Below are 22,258 nucleotides of genomic sequence, written 5' to 3'. Positions count from 1 at the left end.
GGCACTGCAGTGTCACGCAGGATGTCCCTTCCAAAAAACCCTCCCCAAACAGCACATGACGCAAAGAAAAAAAGAGGCGCAATGAGGTAGCTGTGTGAGTAAGATTAGCGACCCTAGTGGCCGACACAAACACCGGGCCCATCTAGGAGTGGCACTGCAGTGTCACGCAGGATGGCCCTTCCAAAAAACCCTCCCCAAACAGCACATGACGCAAAGAAAAAAAGAGGCGCAATGAGGTAGCTGACTGTGTGAGTAAGATTAGCGACCCTAGTGGCCGACACAAACACCGGGCACATCTAGGAGTGGCACTGCAGTGTCACGCAGGATGTCCCTTCCAAAAAACCCTCCCCAAACAGCACATGACGCAAAGAAAAAAAGAGGCGCAATGAGGTAGCTGTGTGAGTAAGATTAGCGACCCTAGTGGCCGACACAAACACCGGGCCCATCTAGGAGTGGCACTGCAGTGTCACGCAGGATGTCCCTTCCAAAAAACCCTCCCCAATCAGCACATGATGCAAAGAAAAAGAAAAGAAAAAAGAGGTGCAAGATGGAATTATCCTTGGGCCCTCCCACCCACCCTTATGTTGTATAAACAAAACAGGACATGCACACTTTAACCAACCCATCATTTCAGTGACAGGGTCTGCCACACGACTGTGACTGATATGACGGGTTGGTTTGGACCCCCCCCAAAAAAGAAGCAATTAATCTCTCCTTGCACAAACTGGCTCTACAGAGGCAAGATGTCCACCTCATCTTCACCCTCCGATATATCACCGTGTACATCCCCCTCCTCACAGATTATCAATTCGTCCCCACTGGAATCCACCATCTCAGCTCCCTGTGTACTTTGTGGAGGCAATTGCTGCTGGTCAATGTCTCCGCGGAGGAATTGATTATAATTCATTTTAATGAACATCATCTTCTCCACATTTTCTGGATGTAACCTCGTACGCCGATTGCTGACAAGGTGAGCGGCGGCACTAAACACTCTTTCGGAGTACACACTTGTGGGAGGGCAACTTAGGTAGAATAAAGCCAGTTTGTGCAAGGGCCTCCAAATTGCCTCTTTTTCCTGCCAGTATAAGTACGGACTGTGTGACGTGCCTACTTGGATGCGGTCACTCATATAATCCTCCACCATTCTATCAATGTTGAGAGAATCATATGCAGTGACAGTAGACGACATGTCCGTAATCGTTGTCAGGTCCTTCAGTCCGGACCAGATGTCAGCATCAGCAGTCGCTCCAGACTGCCCTGCATCACCGCCAGCGGGTGGGCTCGGAATTCTGAGCCTTTTCCTCGCACCCCCAGTTGCGGGAGAATGTGAAGGAGGAGATGTTGACAGGTCGCGTTCCGCTTGACTTGACAATTTTGTCACCAGCAGGTCTTTCAACCCCAGCAGACCTGTGTCTGCCGGAAAGAGAGATCCAAGGTAGGCTTTAAATCTAGGATCGAGCACGGTGGCCAAAATGTAGTGCTCTGATTTCAACAGATTGACCACCCGTGAATCCTTGTTAAGCGAATTAAGGGCTGCATCCACAAGTCCCACATGCCTAGCGGAATCGCTCCGTGTTAGCTCCTTCTTCAATGCCTCCAGCTTCTTCTGCAAAAGCCTGATGAGGGGAATGACCTGACTCAGGCTGGCAGTGTCTGAACTGACTTCACGTGTGGCAAGTTCAAAGGGCATCAGAACCTTGCACAACGTTGAAATCATTCTCCACTGCACTTGAGACAGGTGCATTCCATCTCCTATATCGTGCTCAATTGTATAGGCTTGAATGGCCTTTTGCTGCTCCTCCAACCTCTGAAGCATATAGAGGGTTGAATTCCACCTCGTTACCACTTCTTGCTTCAGATGATGGCAGGGCAGGTTCAGTAGTTTTTGGTGGTGCTCCAGTCTTCTGTACGTGGTGCCTGTACGCCGAAAGTGTCCCGCAATTTTTCTGGCCACCGACAGCATCTCTTGCACGCCCCTGTCGTTTTTTAAAAAATTCTGCACCACCAAATTCAAGGTATGTGCAAAACATGGGACGTGCTGGAATTTGCCCATATTTAATGCACACACAATATTGCTGGCGTTGTCCGATGCCACAAATCCACAGGAGAGTCCAATTGGGGTAAGCCATTCCGCGATGATCTTCCTCAGTTGCCGTAAGAGGTTTTCAGCTGTGTGCGTATTCTGGAAAGCGGTGATACAAAGCGTAGCCTGCCTAGGAAAGAGTTGGCGTTTGCGAGATGCTGCTACTGGTGCCGCCGCTGCTGTTCTTGCGGCGGGAGTCCATACATCTACCCAGTGGGCTGTCACAGTCATATAGTCCTGACCCTGCCCTGCTCCACTTGTCCACATGTCCGTGGTTAAGTGGACATTGGGTACAACTGCATTTTTTAGGACACTGGTGAGTCTTTTTCTGACGTCCGTGTACATTCTCGGTATCGCCTGCCTAGAGAAGTGGAACCTAGATGGTATTTGGTAACGGGGGCACACTGCCTCAATAAATTGTCTAGTTCCCTGTGAACTAACGGCGGATACCGGACGCACGTCTAACACCAACATAGTTGTCAAGGACTCAGTTATCCGCTTTGCAGTAGGATGACTGCTGTGATATTTCATCTTCCTCGCAAAGGACTGTTGAACAGTCAATTGCTTACTGTAAGTAGTACAAGTGGGCTTACGACTTCCCCTCTGGGATGACCATCGACTCCCAGCGGCAACAACAGCAGCGCCAGCAGCAGTAGGCGTTACACGCAAGGATGCATCGGAGGAATCCCAGGCAGGAGAGGACTCGTCAGACTTGCCAGTGACATGGCCTGCAGGACTATTGGCATTCCTGGGGAAGGAGGAAATTGACACTGAGGGAGTTGGTGGGGTGGTTTGCGTGAGCTTGGTTACAAGAGGAAGGGATTTACTGGTCAGTGGACTGCTTCCGCTGTCACCCAAAGTTTTTGAACTTGTCACTGACTTATTATGAATGCGCTGCAGGTGACGTATAAGGGAGGATGTTCCGAGGTGGTTAACGTCCTTACCCCTACTTATTACAGCTTGACAAAGGGAACACACGGCTTGACACCTGTTGTCCGCATTTCTGGTGAAATACCTCCACACCGAAGAGCTGATTTTTTTGGTATTTTCACCTGGCATGTCAACGGCCATATTCCTCCCACGGACAACAGGTGTCTCCCCGGGTGCCTGACTTAAACAAACCACCTCACCATCAGAATCCTTCTGGTCAATTTCCTCCCCAGCGCCAGCAACACCCATATCCTCCTCATCCTGGTGTACTTCAACACTGACATCTTCAATCTGACTATCAGGAACTGGACTGCGGGTGCTCCTTCCAGCACTTGCAGGGGGCATGCAAATAGTGGAAGGCGCATGCTCTTCACGTCCAGTGTTGGGAAGGTCAGGCATCGCAAACGACACAATTGGACTCTCCTTGTGGATTTGGGATTTCAAAGAACGCACAGTTCTTTGCGGTGCTTTTGCCAGCTTGAGTCTTTTCAGTTTTCTAGCGAGAGGCTGAGTGCTTCCATCCTCATGTGAAGCTGAACCACTAGCCATGAACATAGGCCAGGGCCTCAGCCGTTCCTTGCCACTCCGTGTGGTAAATGGCATATTGGCAAGTTTACGCTTCTCCTCCGACAATTTTATTTTAGGTTTTGGAGTCCTTTTTTTTCTGATATTTGGTGTTTTGGATTTGACATGCTCTGTACTATGACATTGGGCATCGGCCTTGGCAGACGACGTTGCTGGCATTTCATCGTCTCGGCCATGACTAGTGGCAGCAGCTTCAGCACGAGGTGGAAGTGGATCTTGATCTTTCCCTAATTTTGGAACCTCAACTTTTTTGTTCTCCATATTTTATAGGCAGAACTAAAAGGCACCTCAGGTAAACAATGGAGATGGATGGATTGGATACTAGTATACAATTATGGACGGACTGCCACGGTTAGGTGGTATAAAAAAACCACGGTTAGGTGGTATATATTGTAATACAATTATGGATGGACGGACTGCCTGCCGAGTGCCGACACAGAGGTAGCCACAGCCGTGAACTACCGCACTGTACACTGGTTGATAAAGAGATAGTAGTATACTCGTAACAACTAGTATGACTGACTATGACGGTATAAAGAATGAAAAAAAAACCACGGTTAGGTGGTATATATTGTAATACAATTATGGATGGACGGACTGCCTGCCGAGTTCCGACACAGAGGTAGCCACAGCCGTGAACTACCGCACTGTACACTGGTTGATAAAGAGATAGTAGTATACTCGTAACAACTAGTATGACTGACTATGACGGTATAAAGAATGAAAAAAAAACCACGGTTAGGTGGTATATATTATAATACAATTATGGATGGACGGACTGCCTGCCGACTGCCGACACAGAGGTAGCCACAGCCATGAACTACCGCACTGTACACTGGTTGATAAAGAGATAGTAGTATACTTGAAAGGATTCGCCCCTCTATTCTTTAACCCTCGATGTGATGGCCTCTCAGACGTCCGTGAGTGTAAACCTTTAGCCACAAGTTACATGCACAACACAAGCAGTAAAGATTCACACTGCTTTATTATGAGGTTAACAAAAGTATAAAAGACAATGCATATGGGTGTAACTGACATGTTGTTACACTCTCATTGGCTCGTTAGTAGTTACCAGGCAGAATTGAAAAGGCGGATGTCCATATATGGGTTTTCTACAAGTTTCTCAAAACATTTAACAAAGTCTGTAACACACAGAAGTAAAAATAACAGGTTTCATCTGGTATAGAACTGTCCTTGAGAAACAGACACATACAAGCCTGGTATTGTATGAGGAGATAAAGGTACCAGGCACAGGGTAGTACGTATCTATGCAAACACATAACAGTTCATATAGCATGTTTTAACCCTTCATTAGGGAGGTAGAAATATTCACTTTTACACTGTAACTATTATAAGGAAATTGATCATATAAAAAGTAATATTTACAAAGCACAGAAGAGTTAACCCTTCAATCCCCTCTTAGAATCATGATTATTATATAACATGATTCTTGAGTGAGGCTCCTTTCTTGTTCCTCCAGTTCTTGAGATATTGGACATAATCGTCGGGTCCCTTACTATCAGAGGAGGTGACAGGACTGGTGGTTATATCATAGTACATCAGGGCCTTATCAATGCCTTTGGAGGTAAGTTTCTTTCCACAGGGAATTACACAATAAACTATAATGCCTACAAGAATTAAAGTTACAAGTATGAATATGCTTATTTGCACAAGAGCCTGTTTCCAATTTTCAAACCACCCAAAATATTGGCTCCATGGGTTATCAATACCTGAATTTTTCTTAAGTTCTATGGATAAGGTTTCTAACTTGTTTATGGCTAAAGTAACCTTACCATTGGGACCAGTGTTGTCAGGAATGTATGTACAACAGCCTTCCACCTTACTAATGTAAACACATGTACCGCCTTTTTCTGCTAGGATCATGTCAAGGGCCATTCTATTTTGGAATGTCATTTGGGAAGTGGCTTCTAGCTGTTCAGCTATACCTTTAAGAGCATCTTTGGTATCATTAACAAATCTTTGTTGATTATAATATATATAATTAATCCAGGCTACGTTTTTATTTACAGTTACTATAGGAAACAATGACTCAAAACCCGCAGCCACCTCATCTCTAGCTTTGAACTCATTTGGAACACCTTCTTGGGACCCCTATAGCATCAATGTATACGTGGGGGTCAAAGCTACCTCCTGGGAGTGCTCTTTTCTTTCGATTAGCAGGAGTATTAGAGGGAGGAGTGGGGTCATCGGTGATCATTAGGAGTGGCATTATGACTTTGGCCAGGGCACACTCACCATACCATGGTGTGTCTAATTTAATTCTAAGCTTCATATCCCCACATATGTAATAAATGTCGCCTAATGATCTAGTTTGGTTGACTAAAACAGTTGTTCTTTTATTTGCACAATACCCTGGTGGGAAGGTTTTTAAATTTCTCCCTGTGGTGGTGTTAGATGTATAACAGGTATAGTTTCCAGGATATATGGTTATGGTGCTTCCTGGGTTGGGATTTTTTGACAATATGGGATATTCCCTTTTCCACATTTCGCACTGACTGTCATTTGTTTTGGTGTCATTAAAAAGGCTGAAAAAAACAATTTTCCTGTTCTAGGGGTATATTAAGGGGCACTGTACCTAGGTGGGGCCTAGATTTGCCACAGACATAACAGTTGCTTTTATTGTGTTTGTTGTCAGCAAGTTTAGGGAACATGAAATAATCAAGGATGTATGTGGCTACGTGTGTATTGGAGGAATTGTACCACAAGGTGGGGACCCCATCTGCTTGTGTGATGTCGACTTCACATATTGTGAGGTGAATGAGGGCCAGTAGGGCTATCGAGATAGTCCCCAGGATAGAGATAGGGGGCAGGTTCTTCATCGTTTTCTGTTCTTCTGTCTTCGCTAGGTGGGAGGTCAGGGCTGTCTGCCCCGGTTCGTACCTCACTGGAATCACTTGCTTCCCTCTCTAGGTCTGGTCTAGGAACCTTTTTTACTCGGGATGCATGGATCCAGGTAGGACTTTCCTCTGTCAGGACTGCTGTTCGGGTAACTGCTACGACCTCTGTCTCTGGACCATAGGTGAAGTCTCCTGGGCTCTTGTTCCTGGGGAGCACCTTCACCACGACTCTGTCTCTGACTTTAAAGGGGTGTGTAGGTTCCTGTGGATTCAAAGGGTTTTTACAAACAACCTCATGTTCAATTTCATTCAGTTTTGTTATCAGGGACCTGACATACTCTTCTCTGATGAGTTCTAGATCTCCTTCCTGTATTACTAGTGGTTTCTTAGCCCAGGGTGTAGGAAAAGGGTCTACCCATTAGTATTTCAAAGGGTGAGTATCCTAGAGTTTTCTGTGGGGTATTCAAGATGCTGGTGTTTAGCTTTATTAGGGTTGTTCCTGAGGCAAGTGATGCATCTGCTAACATACTGGTCCACAAGTGATTTGGCATTAGTAACATAAAAATCATTGGTTAGTAGGAGGAGTGTTGTGGCTTCACCACGGTGACCAACACCACGGCAATGGGCAACGAGCAAAGGGGCACTGGACTGGGGTATACAGGGTTTCCCCTCTTTGCAGATTAATCCTGATTTAGGATTTTTTCTGCAGAATTGGGTAAGTTCAGTCGGAGAGATCAGCATTAGTCGCAGCAGCTTGAAGTTGAGTGAGCAGATGGACGTTGTCAAGGGAGGGACATGCTCTAGTGAGTGCAATGAGTTCTGCAGCTTGCGCGGACTGATAAGGTATTGGTAGGGTTTCCAACACAGTGTCAGGGAGGGTGACAATGGCATAGCCAGCCTGGTATGTATTGTCATTGGGCCTACTACAGGAGCCGTCAACAAAAACTATGTCTGCGCCTGGTATGGGAACGGGAGACATGTCAAGTCTGGGAGAAGTTTCAGCTTCAATGGAAGCAGCACAGTCATGTAGGTCGGGTGGTTCATCCTCGGGACCTTTCAAGCCTAAAAGGGCATTGAGAATGGGTGCAGGGCCAGAAGAACTAGCAGTGTACTTAATGGTAAGGGTGGGGTTACTCAAAAGGAGTACTTCATATCCACTAAGGCGTTGTGCTGACATGTGCTGTGTGTGTAAGCCTTTAAGTATTGCCAGGACATCATGTGTGGTGTGGAGTACTGTGATGTGGCCTAAAGTGAGGGTAGTGGCCATTTCTGCAACCATTGCACAGGCTGCCAAAGCCCTGAGGCAGGCAGGCATACCTTGCACAGACACTGGCATGACTTTGGAAAAAAAATGCCACGGGGCGCAACTTCCCTCCATGAAACTGTGTGAGCACCCCCGCCATGGTTTTACAATTGTCCCTTGCATATAGATGGAAAGGTAGTACATAATTGGGGAGGCCAAGTGCCGGACTTTTCATCAACATACATTTTAAACTTTCATATGCAGTTAACATTTCTTGTGACCATTGTACAGTTTTAGGTTTGTCCTTCAGTGTGGCTTGTCTCAAAATGTTATCATAATAAGAGCAATCAGATATCCACTGTCTGCAGTAATTTACCATACCCAGGAAGGACAGTAGTTCCTTCTGGGTAGTTGGGGTGACCAGGCCCAATACAGACTGTATGCGTTGTGGACTGATTTTCCTCTCTCCCTGAGTGAGCACAAAACCTAAGTAATCAACATGCTTTTTACACCATTGCATTTTTGTTTTGGACACCTTGTGTCCACATTCACAAAGCCAGTTTAGTAATGAAACACCATCCTCTCGGCAGGCCTCCTCAGTTTTACTACAGAGCAGCAGATCATCTGCATACTGTAGCAGGACTGAACCATGGTGAGGTTGCCAGGGCCCCAATGTGGCCTGGAGACAACAGGTGCGTCAATAATCTGCACCAGGTAAGTTGTTTACCCTCAAAAGAAAAGGCAAAAAGTAATTGTGTCTGTGAATCTACAGGTATGCTGAAAAAGGCATTCTTCAAATCAAATACAGAGAAGAACGCAGCATCTGCAGGGATTGCAGAAATGAGTGAGTTTACATCTGGGACAATTGGTGCAATTGGGACAATTAGCTGATTGATCGCTCTGAGATTCTGTACAAATCTTATACTGCCATCAGCTTTGGCAACAGGGTTCACAGGAGTACAGTATGGTGATACAATATGTCTGAGAATACCCTGTTGTAAGAATTGCTGTATGAGACCTTCTATAAACAGGTTGTGAGTCGGGTTTGAGATTGGCCTTATGTGGTGTGCATGAGATTAGGCCAGTGTCATATGGACCTTCTGACCAAAGAGCGGGGTTTACTTGAGCTAAGTCAGGCATTGGTGGGTAGGTTGTTAATGAAGGTGGAAATGAGTAAGCTTTCTGAGTTAAGCAAAGGTAAGCCAGCGTCATCTGTCCAGCAGTCCTTAAACCTTTTCCAAAACTCAGTAACAGACTCCGAGGGTTTCAGTTTACAAGCTACAGCGACAGGCAAAAAAACACAGGCAAAGGAGCACGGGTTTTAAAGACTTCCTTCATATGTGTATAGCTGCGTCCTTTGCAAGCTTTGCGCAAATAAGATATACAGCCATCGAGGGTAATAGTGGGCTTGGGACAGTGTTTTACTATTATCTAAACTCTGGGTTATTGGTGCGTTAGGGATAGAGCTAGTGGACGCACCCTCCAGCAGTGGAGTTGGAGGCGATCCCATCTGGTGTGAAAGGGTTACTGCTGCCAAGAGATCTGTGTCCTCAAGCGCAGGATACATTGGAATGTAAGGGGGAGGGAGAGGGTTTTCAAAGATTTTACAGTTTCTCACTTCTTCGCTTCTGTGCTGTTGGGAACTGACATTTTTGTAATCCTCCATATAGAAAGGGTAATTACTGCCTTCCCGTAGGAATGGGTCCTGTCCTGCTTTCTCTGTCCATCCCGCTAAATTATCCACCCATGGGTTAACTAAGTAATACTCTGAGGTAGAGTTGCGGGCGACATACATCTTGCATGTCTCACCAGGGAGGGGCGGGGGATATGTAGTTTTTTTTTTTACTCTGACTAGAGCCCATTGTCAGACAGTAATATAAATCAACAGTACAACTTTAAAAGAAAATATCTAAAATATACAACACTCTACTTACTATACATGCATCAGCTAACCAGTTAATTAGTCATTGACAATATCACAATATTATCTGTATAGTGAGAACATGAAATCTTTTGACGTGTACGATACTTACCATTCGTACAAGATGTCAGAAAAATACAGCGTTTTAAACAGGAAGCAGGAAAAGTGTTTGAGTAAAGATATCTGGCAGACGAAAACTTACCAGCCGTCTGGACCAAATATAAGAACTTATCTCACTACAAACATACAAGAATATATAGACGATCAAATCGAGGTATTCTCTACGTTACGTATAGACCCCAGGTCTATTTTTAAGTATCCCAGATACTAACGTCACGTTATGTATAGACTCCCAGGTCTATTTTAAGTATCCCAGATACTAACGTCTTTGGAGAGTTGCGCTTGGACCCCTGGTCCCTTCTCAGACGTATCTTTAAGTCCCAGACATTAAAGATGTTTGGTCACGTGTTCCCAGAACACTGACACGGATTCAGCTTCAGTGTATGACCGCAATCCCGTATGGCAAAGACAGACAATAAATTCTCTATCTTTACCATTCGGGGACGATCACTGAATCGCGGACGTAGCCCCCACTTGAAAGGATTCGCCCCTCTATTCTTTAACCCTCGATGTGATGGCCTCTCAGACGTCCGTGAGTGTAAACCTTTAGCCACAAGTTACATGCACAACACAAGCAGTAAAGATTCACACTGCTTTATTATGAGGTTAACAAAAGTATAAAAGACAATGCATATGGGTGTAACTGACATGTTGTTACACTCTCATTGGCTCGTTAGTAGTTACCAGGCAGAATTGAAAAGGCGGATGTCCATATATGGGTTTTCTACAAGTTTCTCAAAACATTTAACAAAGTCTGTAACACACAGAAGTAAAAATAACAGGTTTCATCTGGTATAGAACTGTCCTTGAGAAACAGACACATACAAGCCTGGTATTGTATGAGGAGATAAAGGTACCAGGCACAGGGTAGTACGTATCTATGCAAACACATAACAGTTCATATAGCATGTTTTAACCCTTCATTAGGGAGGTAGAAATATTCACTTTTACACTGTAACTATTATAAGGAAATTGATCATATAAAAAGTAATATTTACAAAGCACAGAAGAGTTAACCCTTCAATACTCGTAACAACTAGTATGACACTATGACGGTATAAAGAATGAAAAAAAAACCACGGTTAGGTGGTATATATTATAATAATACAATTATGGATGGACGGACTGCCTGCCGAGTTCCGACACAGAGGTAGCCACAGCCGTGAACTACCGCACTGTACACTGGTTGATAAAGAGATAGTAGTATACTCGTAACAACTAGTATGACGGACTATGACGGTATAAAGAATGAAAAAAAAACCACGGTTAGGTGGTATATATTGTAATACAATTATGGATGGACGGACTGCCTGCCGAGTTCCGACACAGAGGTAGCCACAGCCGTGAACTACCGCACTGTACACTGGTTGATAAAGAGATAGTAGTATACTCGTAACAACTAGTATGACTGACTATGACGGTATAAAGAATGAAAAAAAAACCACGGTTAGGTGGTATATATTATAATACAATTATGGATGGACGGACTGCCTGCCGACTGCCGACACAGAGGTAGCCACAGCCGTGAACTACCGCACTGTACACTGGTTGATAAAGAGATAGTAGTATACTCGTAACAACTAGTATGACACTATGACGGTATAAAGAATGAAAAAAAAACCACGGTTAGGTGGTATATATTATAATAATACAATTATGGATGGACGGACTGCCTGCCGAGTTCCGACACAGAGGTAGCCACAGCCGTGAACTACCGCACTGTACACTGGTTGATAAAGAGATAGTAGTATACTCGTAACAACTAGTATGACTGACTATGACGGTATAAAGAATGAAAAAAAAACCACGGTTAGGTGGTATATATTGTAATACAATTATGGATGGACGGACTGCCTGCCGAGTTCCGACACAGAGGTAGCCACAGCCGTGAACTACCGCACTGTACACTGGTTGATAAAGAGATAGTAGTATACTCGTAACAACTAGTATGACTGACTATGACGGTATAAAGAATGAAAAAAAAACCACGGTTAGGTGGTATATATTATAATACAATTATGGATGGACGGACTGCCTGCCGACTGCCGACACAGAGGTAGCCACAGCCGTGAACTACCGCACTGTACACTGGTTGATAAAGAGATAGTAGTATACTCGTAACAACTAGTATGACACTATGACGGTATAAAGAATGAAAAAAAAACCACGGTTAGGTGGTATATATTATAATACAATTATGGATGGACGGACTGCCTGCCGACTGCCGACACAGAGGTAGCCACAGCCGTGAACTACCGCACTGTACACTGGTTGATAAAGAGATAGTAGTATACTCGTAACAACTAGTATGACACTATGACGGTATAAAGAATGAAAAAAAAACCACGGTTAGGTGGTATATATTATAATACAATTATGGATGGACGGACTGCCTGCCGAGTGCCGACACAGAGGTAGCCACAGCCGTGAACTACCGCACTGTACACTGGTTGATAAAGAGATAGTAGTATACTCGTAACAACTAGTATGACTGACTATGACGGTATAAAGAATGAAAAAAAAACCACGGTTAGGTGGTATATATTATAATACAATTATGGATGGACGGACTGCCTGCCGACTGCCGACACAGAGGTAGCCACAGCCGTGAACTACCGCACTGTACACTGGTTGATAAAGAGATAGTAGTATACTCGTAACAACTAGTATGACACTATGACGGTATAAAGAATGAAAAAAAAACCACGGTTAGGTGGTATATATTATAATACAATTATGGATGGACGGACTGCCTGCCGACTGCCGACACAGAGGTAGCCACAGCCGTGAACTACCGCACTGTACACTGGTTGATAAAGAGATAGTAGTATACTCGTAACAACTAGTATGACACTATGACGGTATAAAGAATGAAAAAAAAACCACGGTTAGGTGGTATATATTATAATAATACAATTATGGATGGACGGACTGCCTGCCGACTGCCGACACAGAGGTAGCCACAGCCGTGAACTACCGCACTGTACACTGGTTGATAAAGAGATAGTAGTATACTCGTAACAACTAGTATGACTATGACGACGGTATAAAGAAAGAAAAAAAAATACCACGGTTAGGTGGTATATAATTATACAATTATGGATGGACGGACTGCCTGCCGAGTGCCGACTGCCGACACAGAGGTAGCCACAGCCGTGAACTACCGCACTGTACTGTGTCTGCTGCTAATATAGACTGGTTGATAAAGAGATAGTATACAACAATATACTACTATACTGGTGGTCAGGCACTGGTCACCACTAGTCACACTGGCAGTGGCACTCCTGCAGCAAAAGTGTGCACTGTTTAATTTTAAATTAATATAATATTATGTACTCCTGGCTCCTGCTATAACAACCTGCAGTGCTCCCCAGTCTCCCCCACAATTATTATAAGCTTTTATACATTGATGTGCAGCACACTGGGCTGAGCTGAGTGCACACAGACTGAGTCACACTGTGTGACTGCTGTGTATCGTTTTTTTCAGGCAGAGAACGGATATAGCAGAGAACGGATATATTAAATAAAAGTTAACTTAACAACAACTGCACTGGTCACTGTGGTAAACTCTGTCTGCACAATCTCTCTCTCTCTCTCTCTCTTCTAATCTATTCTAATGGAGAGGACGCCAGCCACGTCCTCTCCCTATCAATCTCAATGCACGTGTGAAAATGGCGGCGACGCGCGGCTCCTTATATAGAATCCGAGTCTCGCGAGAATCCGACAGCGTCATGATGACGTTCGGGCGCGCTCGGGTTAACCGAGCAAGGCGGGAAGATCCGAGTCGCTCGGACCCGTGAAAAAAAAAGTGAAGTTCGTGCGGGTTCGGATTCAAAGAAACCGAACCCGCTCATCTATACTATTAGCACCGTCTGCTGTGTGATACTGCTAATATCACCGCCTGTCTGCTGTGTAATACTGCTAATATCACCGCCTGTCTGCTGTGTAATACTGCTAAATAGCACCAACTGTCTGCTGTGTAATATGTCACAACTGAGGGTTTTAGCTGACAGGAGGAAGCCTCAGTTGTAGGGGCTGAGAGGAACTTAAACCGGGGAGGTTTAATCAGACCCCTGGACATGTAAGTGTTAAAAGGAAACCCGAAGGTGTGACCATGACAACCAGGTAAAACTAAATTAAAAGTTTATTGACAAACTCCGTGTAACAACAGACAGCAAATAATAAAAATGGCAATGATAAATAATATGATTCCTGGAGCACTCTGACCATGAAATGGTTTCACAGGACACTGGTAGGTTAAGAACAGTTGTTAAAGTCCTTAGATGGAATAACCTTACCAGGCCTGGCTGTAGTAGTGAAGATATCCAAGGAGCATGCCAGTAGATGGAACAGATGAAGTTGGTAACTTGAATCAGCTGTTGTAATTGCTGGATGGAACCAGCCAGGTGGTAAGACACGGAGTGGATGCGGAATGGAATCAGCCAGATGATAAAGTCACTGAATGAATGCTGGGTGGAACCAGCCAGGTGATGAAACACGGAGTGAATATTGTAAGATGCTAGGGAGCGTGGAAACAGAGGAGTTGAAGGATGATTACCGGTGGTAGTGGATACTGCTGATAAGTAGGAATCCGCTGGAACAACACCGGCACTTTAAGATTACTGGAATCTGCTGGAAGCAGGCTGCTGGAAGCAGATGGGTTAATAGCTGGAAGCTGGATCAGCCACGGAGGACTGCAGAGTCAGGCTGCACCGCAGGATGGTAGGCAGGTGCGGGTCTCTTAGTGGATGCTGGAGACAGGAGCTGGAACCTGGAAAAACAACCACAGGAGAGAGAGACTGGAACAAGGTATGACAAACAAAGCACTGACGATTTCCTGGCCCAGGCACAGGATACTTATACCTGCAGCAAGGCAGGCATTGGCTGGGCAATTTATGCAGATTTCCAGAGGCAGTGGATTGGTGGAACTGAGACATGTGATTGGATCCAACATGGCTGCGCCCATGTTAGTACTTGGAGGGAAAGCTGGTTTGGAAAACCATGTGGGAACATAACAGTAATGGCGGCGCCGGCCGCAGAGGACAGGAGACGCCATGCAGGATTCAAACATGGCGCCGCTGTGACAGCGTCTCAGCGTGACAGGAGGAATATGCAGAATGTGGACACAGATGAGATCCGGCCTTGGAACGCTGAGCCAGCCTCAGGAGACATCTGAAAGGCAAGTAATGGCGTCCAGATACCCGGATCGTGACATAATACTGCTAATAGCACCGCCTGTCTGCTGTGTAATACTGCTAATAACACCAACTGTCTGCTGTGTTATACTGCTAATAGCACTGCCAGTCTGCTGTGTGATACTGCTAACATCACCGCCTGTCTGCTGTGTAATACAGCTAATAGCAGAGCCTGTCTGCTGTGTAATACTGCTAATAGCACCGCCTGTCTGCTGTGTAATACTGCTAATAGCATCACCTGTCTGCTGTGTAATACTGCTAATAGCATCACCTATCTGCTGTGTAATACTGCTAATAGCACAGCCTGTCTGCTGTGTAATACTGCTAATAACACCAACTGTCTGCTGTGTTATACTGCTAATAGCACTGCCTATCTGCTGTGTGATACTGCTAACATCACCGCCTGTCTGCTGTGTAATACAGCTAATAGCAGAGCCTGTCTGCTGTGTAATACTGCTAATAGCACCGCCTGTCTGCTGTGTAATACTGCTAATAGCATCACCTGTCTGCTGTGTAATACTGCTAATAGCATCACCTATCTGCTGTGTAATACTGCTAATAGCACAGCCTGTCTGCTGTGTAATACTGCTAATAACACCAACTGTCTGCTGTGTTATACTGCTAATAGCACTGCCTATCTGCTGTGTGATACTGCTAACATCACCGCCTGTCTGCTGTGTAATACAGCTAATAGCACAGCCTGTCTACTGTGTAATACTGCTAAATAGCACCAACTGTCTGCTGTGTAATACTGCTAATAGCACCGCCTGTCTGCTGTGTTATACTGCTAATAGCACTGCCTGTCTGCTGTGTAATACTGCTAATAGCACCGCCTGTCTGCTGTGTAATACTGCTAATAGCACCACCTATCTGCTGTGTAATACTGCTAATAGCAGAGCCTGTCTGCTGTGTAATACTGCTAATAGCACCGCCTGTCTGCTGTGTAATACTGCTAATAGCACCTCCTGTCTGCTGTGTAATACTGCTAATAGCACCACCTATCTGCTGTGTAATACTGCTAATGTCACCACCTGTCTGCTGTGGAATACAGCTAATAGCACAGCCTGACTGCTGTGTAATACTGCTAATAGCACAACCTGTCTGCTGCGTAATACTGCTTATAGCACAACCTGCCTGCTGCGTAATACTGCTTATGGCACAACCTCCTTGCTGCGTAATACTTCTTAAAGCACAGCCTATCTGCTTTAATGCAGGTAATAGCACAGCCTGTCTACTGTAATGCAGCTAACAGCACAGTGAAATGGGGGCACTGTGTGGCATGAAGGGAACTGGAGGCACTGTGTGGCATAATGTGAACTGGGGTCATTGTGTGGCATAACGTGAACTGGGGGCACTGTGTGGCATAGTGTGAACTGGGGCAGTGTGTAGCATAATGTGAACTGGGGCAGCGTGTGGAATAATGTGAACTGGGGCAGTGCATAGCATAATGTGAACTTGGGCAGTGTGTAGCATAATGTGAACTGGGGGCACCATGTGGAATAATGTGAACTGGGGGCACTGTGTGGCATAATGTGAACTGGGACAGTGTGTGGCATAATGTGAACTGGGGGCACTGTGTGGCATAATGTGAACTGGGGGCACTGTGTGGCATGTACTATGATTTTCTCACCTGTCTGCTGTGTAATACTTCTAATAGCATCACCTATCTGCTGTGTAATACTGCTAATAGCAGAGCCTGTCTGCTGTGTAATACTGCTAATAGCACTGCCTATCTGCTGTGTAATACTGCTAATAGCACCGCCTGTCTGCTGTGTAATACTAATAGCACAGCATATCTGCTGTGTAATACTGCTAATAGCACCACCTGTCTGCTGTGTAATACTACTAATAGCATCACCTGTCTGCTGTGTAATACTTCTAATAGCATCACCTATCAGCTGTGTAATACTGCTAATAGCAGAGCCTGTCTGCTGTGTAATACTGCTAATAGCACCGCCTGTCTGCTGTGTAATACTGCTAATAGCATCACCTGTCTGCTGTGTAATACTGCTAATAGCATCACCTATCTGCTGTGTAATACTGCTAATAGCAGAGCCTGTCTGCTGTGTAATACAGCTAATAGCACAGCCTGTCTACTGTGTAATACTGCTAAATAGCACCAACTGTCTACTGTGCAATACTGCTAAATAGCACCAACTGTCTGCTGTGTAATACTGCGAATAGCATCGCCTGTCTGCTGTGTAATACTGCTAATAGCACCGCCTGTCTGCTGTGTAATACTGCTAATAACACCGCCTGTCTGCTGTGTAATACTGCTAATAGCACCAACTGACTGCTGTGTAATACTGCTAATAGCACCGTCTGTCTGCTGTGTAATACTGCTAATAACACCAACTGTCTGCTGTGTTATACTGCTAATAGCAGAGCCTGTCTGCTGTGTAATACTGCTAATAGCACCGCCTGTCTGCTGTGTAATACTGCTAATAGCACCGCCAGTCTGCTGTGTAATACTGCTAATAGCACCGCCAGTCTGCTGTGTAATACTGCTAATAGCACCTCCTGTCTGCTGTGTAATACTGCTAATAGCACCACCTATCTGCTGTGTAATACTGCTAATGTCACCACCTGTCTGCTGTGTAATACAGCTAATAGCACAGCCTGACTGCTGCGTAATACTGCTAATAGCACAACCTGTCTGCTGCGTAATACTGCTTATAGCACAACCTGCCTGCTGCGTAATACTGCTTATAACACAACCTCCTTGCTGCGTAATACTTCTTAAAGCACAGCCTATCTGCTTTAATGCAGGTAATAGCACAGCCTGTCTACTGTAATGCAGCTAACAGCACAGTGAAATGGGGGCACTGTGTGGCATGAAGGGAACTGGAGGCACTGTGTGGCATAATGTGAACTGGGGTCATTGTGTGGCATAACGTGAACTGGGGGCACTGTGTGGCATAGTGTGAACTGGGGCAGTGTGTAGCATAATGTGAACTGGGGCAGCATGTGGAATAATGTGAACTGGGGCAGTGCGTAGCATAAATTGAACTTGGGCAGTGTGTAGCATAATGTGAACTGGGGGCACCATGTGGAATAATGTGAACTGGGGGCACTGTGTGGCATAATGTGAACTGGGGCAGTGTGTGGCATAATGTGAACTGGGACAGTGTGTGGCATAATGTGAACTGGGGGCACTGTGTGGCATAATGTGAACTGGGGGCACTGTGTGGCATGTACTATGATTTTCTCATCTGGGTCCTGCTGCTTTAATGTAGATCATTTCTGTAGAATCCTCAACCCTATTGGGACTCTATGTTAGCAGAACATGTAAGACTAGCCTACTAACAAATATCTATCCCCAGCAATGGACGGACATGTTAAACATATTGCTTTTACTAATGTGATGTCTTACATTTTTAGGTGCTGGGTTTTGCAGCATTTTTTGCTCTAGTTCTTAAGAAAGTGGAACCGGAAGATGAGGAGGAAACGGCGCTGAATGGAGACTACTCTGCACCAGGTACCTCCTGGGATAAGCTACCAAGCCCAGGCAGAATTATATACCATCCTCGACAGAAACATTAGGAGGCAGCAGACGTATATATTGTATTCTTGGGTTATACAGTATAATAGTAATATTGTTTATATAGAGATTCTAATGGGGTTACAATAGGGTTACCACCTTGTCATTTTAAGATTCCCAGACAGGGGGTGTGGCCAAAGCAGCAGTAGGGTTACGATCAGTGGCGGTTGCTGCCCCGAGCTGCAGAGCAAACCAAAATAAGCAGAGGGGAGCCGGATAATACTTAACTCTTTCCTGCAGGAATGTAAGCTCCCCAGGGATCAGTGCCACGTATCACAGCCGCATGCGCCTGGACAGAGCAGTCAGCGTCTCCCTCTTGTGTCTGCCCACCACCCAGACTCCTGTGAAACTAGCCAATGGGAGCTTACGTATCACTATTTTCACTAATCAGCACAAAGCTGAACTAGCCAGGGCTGGTGACACTATAGCAAGGAAGCACGCAACCTGGGGTCCAGCAGCCATAATGTCAACCAACCCTAGACAGGTCAGATCAGGGTTGGAATCCTTAGGAAAGTGGGCTGGCCCCCCCTCACTAAGGACAACCAGTCCTGAGCTGAAAGCCCAGACGTCTTCTAGTTCAAAAATGAAAACTTATTCTGTGGAGCTTCTCTCTACAATGGGGGTGAAGATCGTGAAGAGCTAAAGGGAAGTGACTGATATCTGTAACACTTGCATCCACAGGTGATCCGAATCCGTTGCTAGAGTGTCGTAGAGACAGTAACATTTACCAGCCTCCTCCTCCTACTGATGTATCAAGGATGAAGAATAACTTTATAAAGGAACAAAAAGTTTTTGCCTTAATAAGAGAAATATTAGGTAAGCGCTCACTGGATGGAATTCAGATGTTATCCCGCCGGCAGCCACTAGATGTTGCCCAAATGGAGCTATTCAATTGTAGCTCCGTTCGGACGCAATTGCTGCCAGCGTCTATGGACGCGATCAGCGGGAAAAAAAGAGACAATTGAATATCATTCGCGGTCTACTGTCACTTTAGTCTTGAGATCAGGCGCAATAATCAATTGAATATCACCCACTGTGTGGCACAGTAACATATAATGATCTTCAGTGGGGTCCGTTATAAATGACAGTTATGTGCTTACATAAAGTGTGACAGTTGTGATAATAATGCTCTAGGGCTGGGAGATTCAACGTGCGGCCCTCCATCTGCTGTGGAACCACACACCCCAGCATGCCCTGCCATGGTTTTAACATGCATTGGGGCAGATGTATTAAGCCTGGAGATGGCATAAGGAAGTGATAAACCAGTGATAAGTATAAGGTGATAAACGCACCAGCCAATCAGCTCCTAACTGTTAATTTACATATAGGAGCTGATTGGCTGGTGTGTTTATCACCTTGCACTTATCACTGGTTTATCACTTCCTTATGCCTTCTCCAGGTTAATACATCTGCCCCACTAATAGCAAAATTGTGACAGGATGTGCTGGAATGTGTAGTTCTACAGCAGCTCAATGGCTACATGTTAAATACTCCTGCTCTAGGGAACTCTGTAATAATCATGTGTGCTTAAAAATCTTTGTGTTTGTGAGCCAAAAATCTTTACGTCCCATCCGAACAGAAATAATGGTATTTTAGATGTTGTTAATTCAGCTATTGTTGTAGTTATTAATCTAAGGTACTGTATTGAGGCTGTTGGCTTTTCATAAAACGCTTGTGTGACACCAACTTTTTATTCCAGTTTCTTTATAGTTCAGCAAAGTTATTTCAGTTGCTGAAAAAAGTTCATGTTTATATGCGCTAGCATGACGCATTCATGTAAGGATAGACGGGTGTAATATGTGGTAAAGGTGCATGGAATAAAGACTGTCCTCTACTAATTTAAACATAAACTAGGTCATGTGCCCGATTTCCACCCGTCCAGCAGGGATGCAGTTATGTGACGCCGGTCACATTACCGACGCCGGGATCCCGAACGCTGAATAGCCCGCCAGTCAGTATGCTGACCAACAGGGAGTATTCCCACTCGACACCACGACACCCATAGAGTGGGAATAGAACCCGTTGAGTGCAGCGAGGCCACAAGGCTTCGTTGTGCTCACTCCCCTCCCCCTTCCCCCACTGGCCATCTAAAAATCGGGATACCGGCATTGGTACGGTGACTGCCGGTCACCCGAACCCAACTCCTCTAGCAAACTTGATGTTAATACATCTCGTCGGTGTAGCTTCCTGTTTCGCCTCGGTACAGAGCTACCGGCCGAACCCATCCAGCCAGGTGAGGCCGTCCAGTCGGCTGAGACCCAATGCAAGCCGAGGCCATCCAGGAGGTGATCCAGCCATTCGACACCAACCAGCCGGCCAAGACCAACCAGCAGAGCTCATCCAACAGTCCATCCATCCAGCCAGCCGAGACCATCCAGCCGAGCCCATCCAGCCACACGAGACCCAGCAGACAGTCGAATCCATCCAGCCGACTGAGTCCAACCTGGCCGAAATAGTTTATTTAATATGTATATTTATATGTTTAGATTTTTATTTTTATACTGTTCAGCTGCCAGGCGAAAATCGGGCCCATCCAGTTGGCCAAGCCCATCTAGCCGGAAAAGACTCAGCAGCCGGCTGAGCCAATGCAGCCAGCTGGGCCCGTCCATCTAGTCAAGGCCATCCAGCTTGCCAAGACCCAGCCGCAGGCCAAAACCTTCCTGCTGGCCGAGAGGCAGATTAAAAAAAATTTCTGTGATGCAGGAATGAACAGACAAACAGAGATTACAACTTTAACATCAGCTGTATGTATGTGATGTGACAGTGTACACAAAAACATCTGCACATCCACATCCTGATCATGGCAGTTATATGTATGATATATTTCCGCACTGAACATTGCGCTAATTAACTTCAAGAGCCCAGCGCACGTATTCTGCATAGAATTCAATCATTTAAACTGTTAACATGTGGTCTATATATAAACTTACCAAGACAAAATGTAACTATTTTTTTTTCCAAGTAAAACATCTCTATACTCAGCCATAAAAGTGTTTGGGGTATATTCAATTAGCAGCTATAACGAACTTTTCACGTGAAAAGTCCGGTTTTCGCGCAAAAAAAACGGACTTTTCCCGCGAAACGCAATTACAGCCTATTCAATTTTCCGTGAAAATTTATCGGTGATCATTTTTTCACTAATTTCACTTCACCTACTCTGAAGCAGGTGAAAAGTTGGAAAAAGTCACTATTTTAAGGTAAAAATGTTTGGATATTGGGGGTCATTCCGAGTTGTTCGCTTGTTATTTTTTTCTCGCAATGGAGCGATTAGTCGCTAATGCGCATGCGCAATGTCCGCAGTGCGACTGCGCCAAGTAAATTTGCTATGCAGTTAGGTATTTTACTCACGGCATTACAAGGTTTTTTCTTCGTTCTTGTGATCGTAATGTGATTGACAGGAAGTGGGTGTTTCTGGGCGGAAACTGGCCGTTTTATGGGTGTGTGCGAAAAAACGCTACCGTTTCTGGGAAAAACGCGGGAGTGGCTGGAGAAACGGAGGAGTGTCTGGGCGAACGCTGGGAGTGTTTGTGACGTCAAACCAGGAACGAAACTGACTGAACTGATCGCAGATGCCGAGTAAGTCTGGAGCTACTCAGAAACTGCTAAGAAGTGTCTATTCGCAATTTTGAGAACCTTTTGTTCGCAATTTTGATAAGCTAAGATTCACTCCCAGTAGGCGGCGGCTTAGCGTGTGCAAAGCTGCTAAAAGCAGCTTGCGAGCGAACAACTCGGAATGACCCCCATGGTCCAGAACTCATGGGACACCCCCCTTAATGACTAAT

At 45.2% G+C, this 22,258-nt stretch overlaps 1 protein-coding gene across 1 annotated transcript in view; it reads left to right on the top strand.

The window, feature by feature from the left end:
- The window catches only part of LOC134968785 (polycystin-1-like protein 2), a 206,213-nt gene that overhangs the window by 156,190 nt on the left and 27,765 nt on the right, over positions 1 to 22,258 (top strand). Inside the window, exons 30-31 of the mRNA XM_063944269.1 lie at positions 18,317 to 18,413; positions 19,158 to 19,292. Of these exons, the coding sequence (XP_063800339.1) occupies positions 18,317 to 18,413; positions 19,158 to 19,292 (232 nt within the window). The remainder of the gene's footprint in view (positions 1 to 18,316; positions 18,414 to 19,157; positions 19,293 to 22,258) is intronic.

This window comes from Pseudophryne corroboree, chromosome 11, assembly GCF_028390025.1.
Source record: "Pseudophryne corroboree isolate aPseCor3 chromosome 11, aPseCor3.hap2, whole genome shotgun sequence".
Taxonomy (NCBI): Eukaryota; Metazoa; Chordata; class Amphibia; order Anura; family Myobatrachidae; genus Pseudophryne; species Pseudophryne corroboree.
The sequence above is the reverse complement of the archived record's forward strand: the minus strand, read 5'-3'. Positions and strand labels throughout refer to the sequence as shown.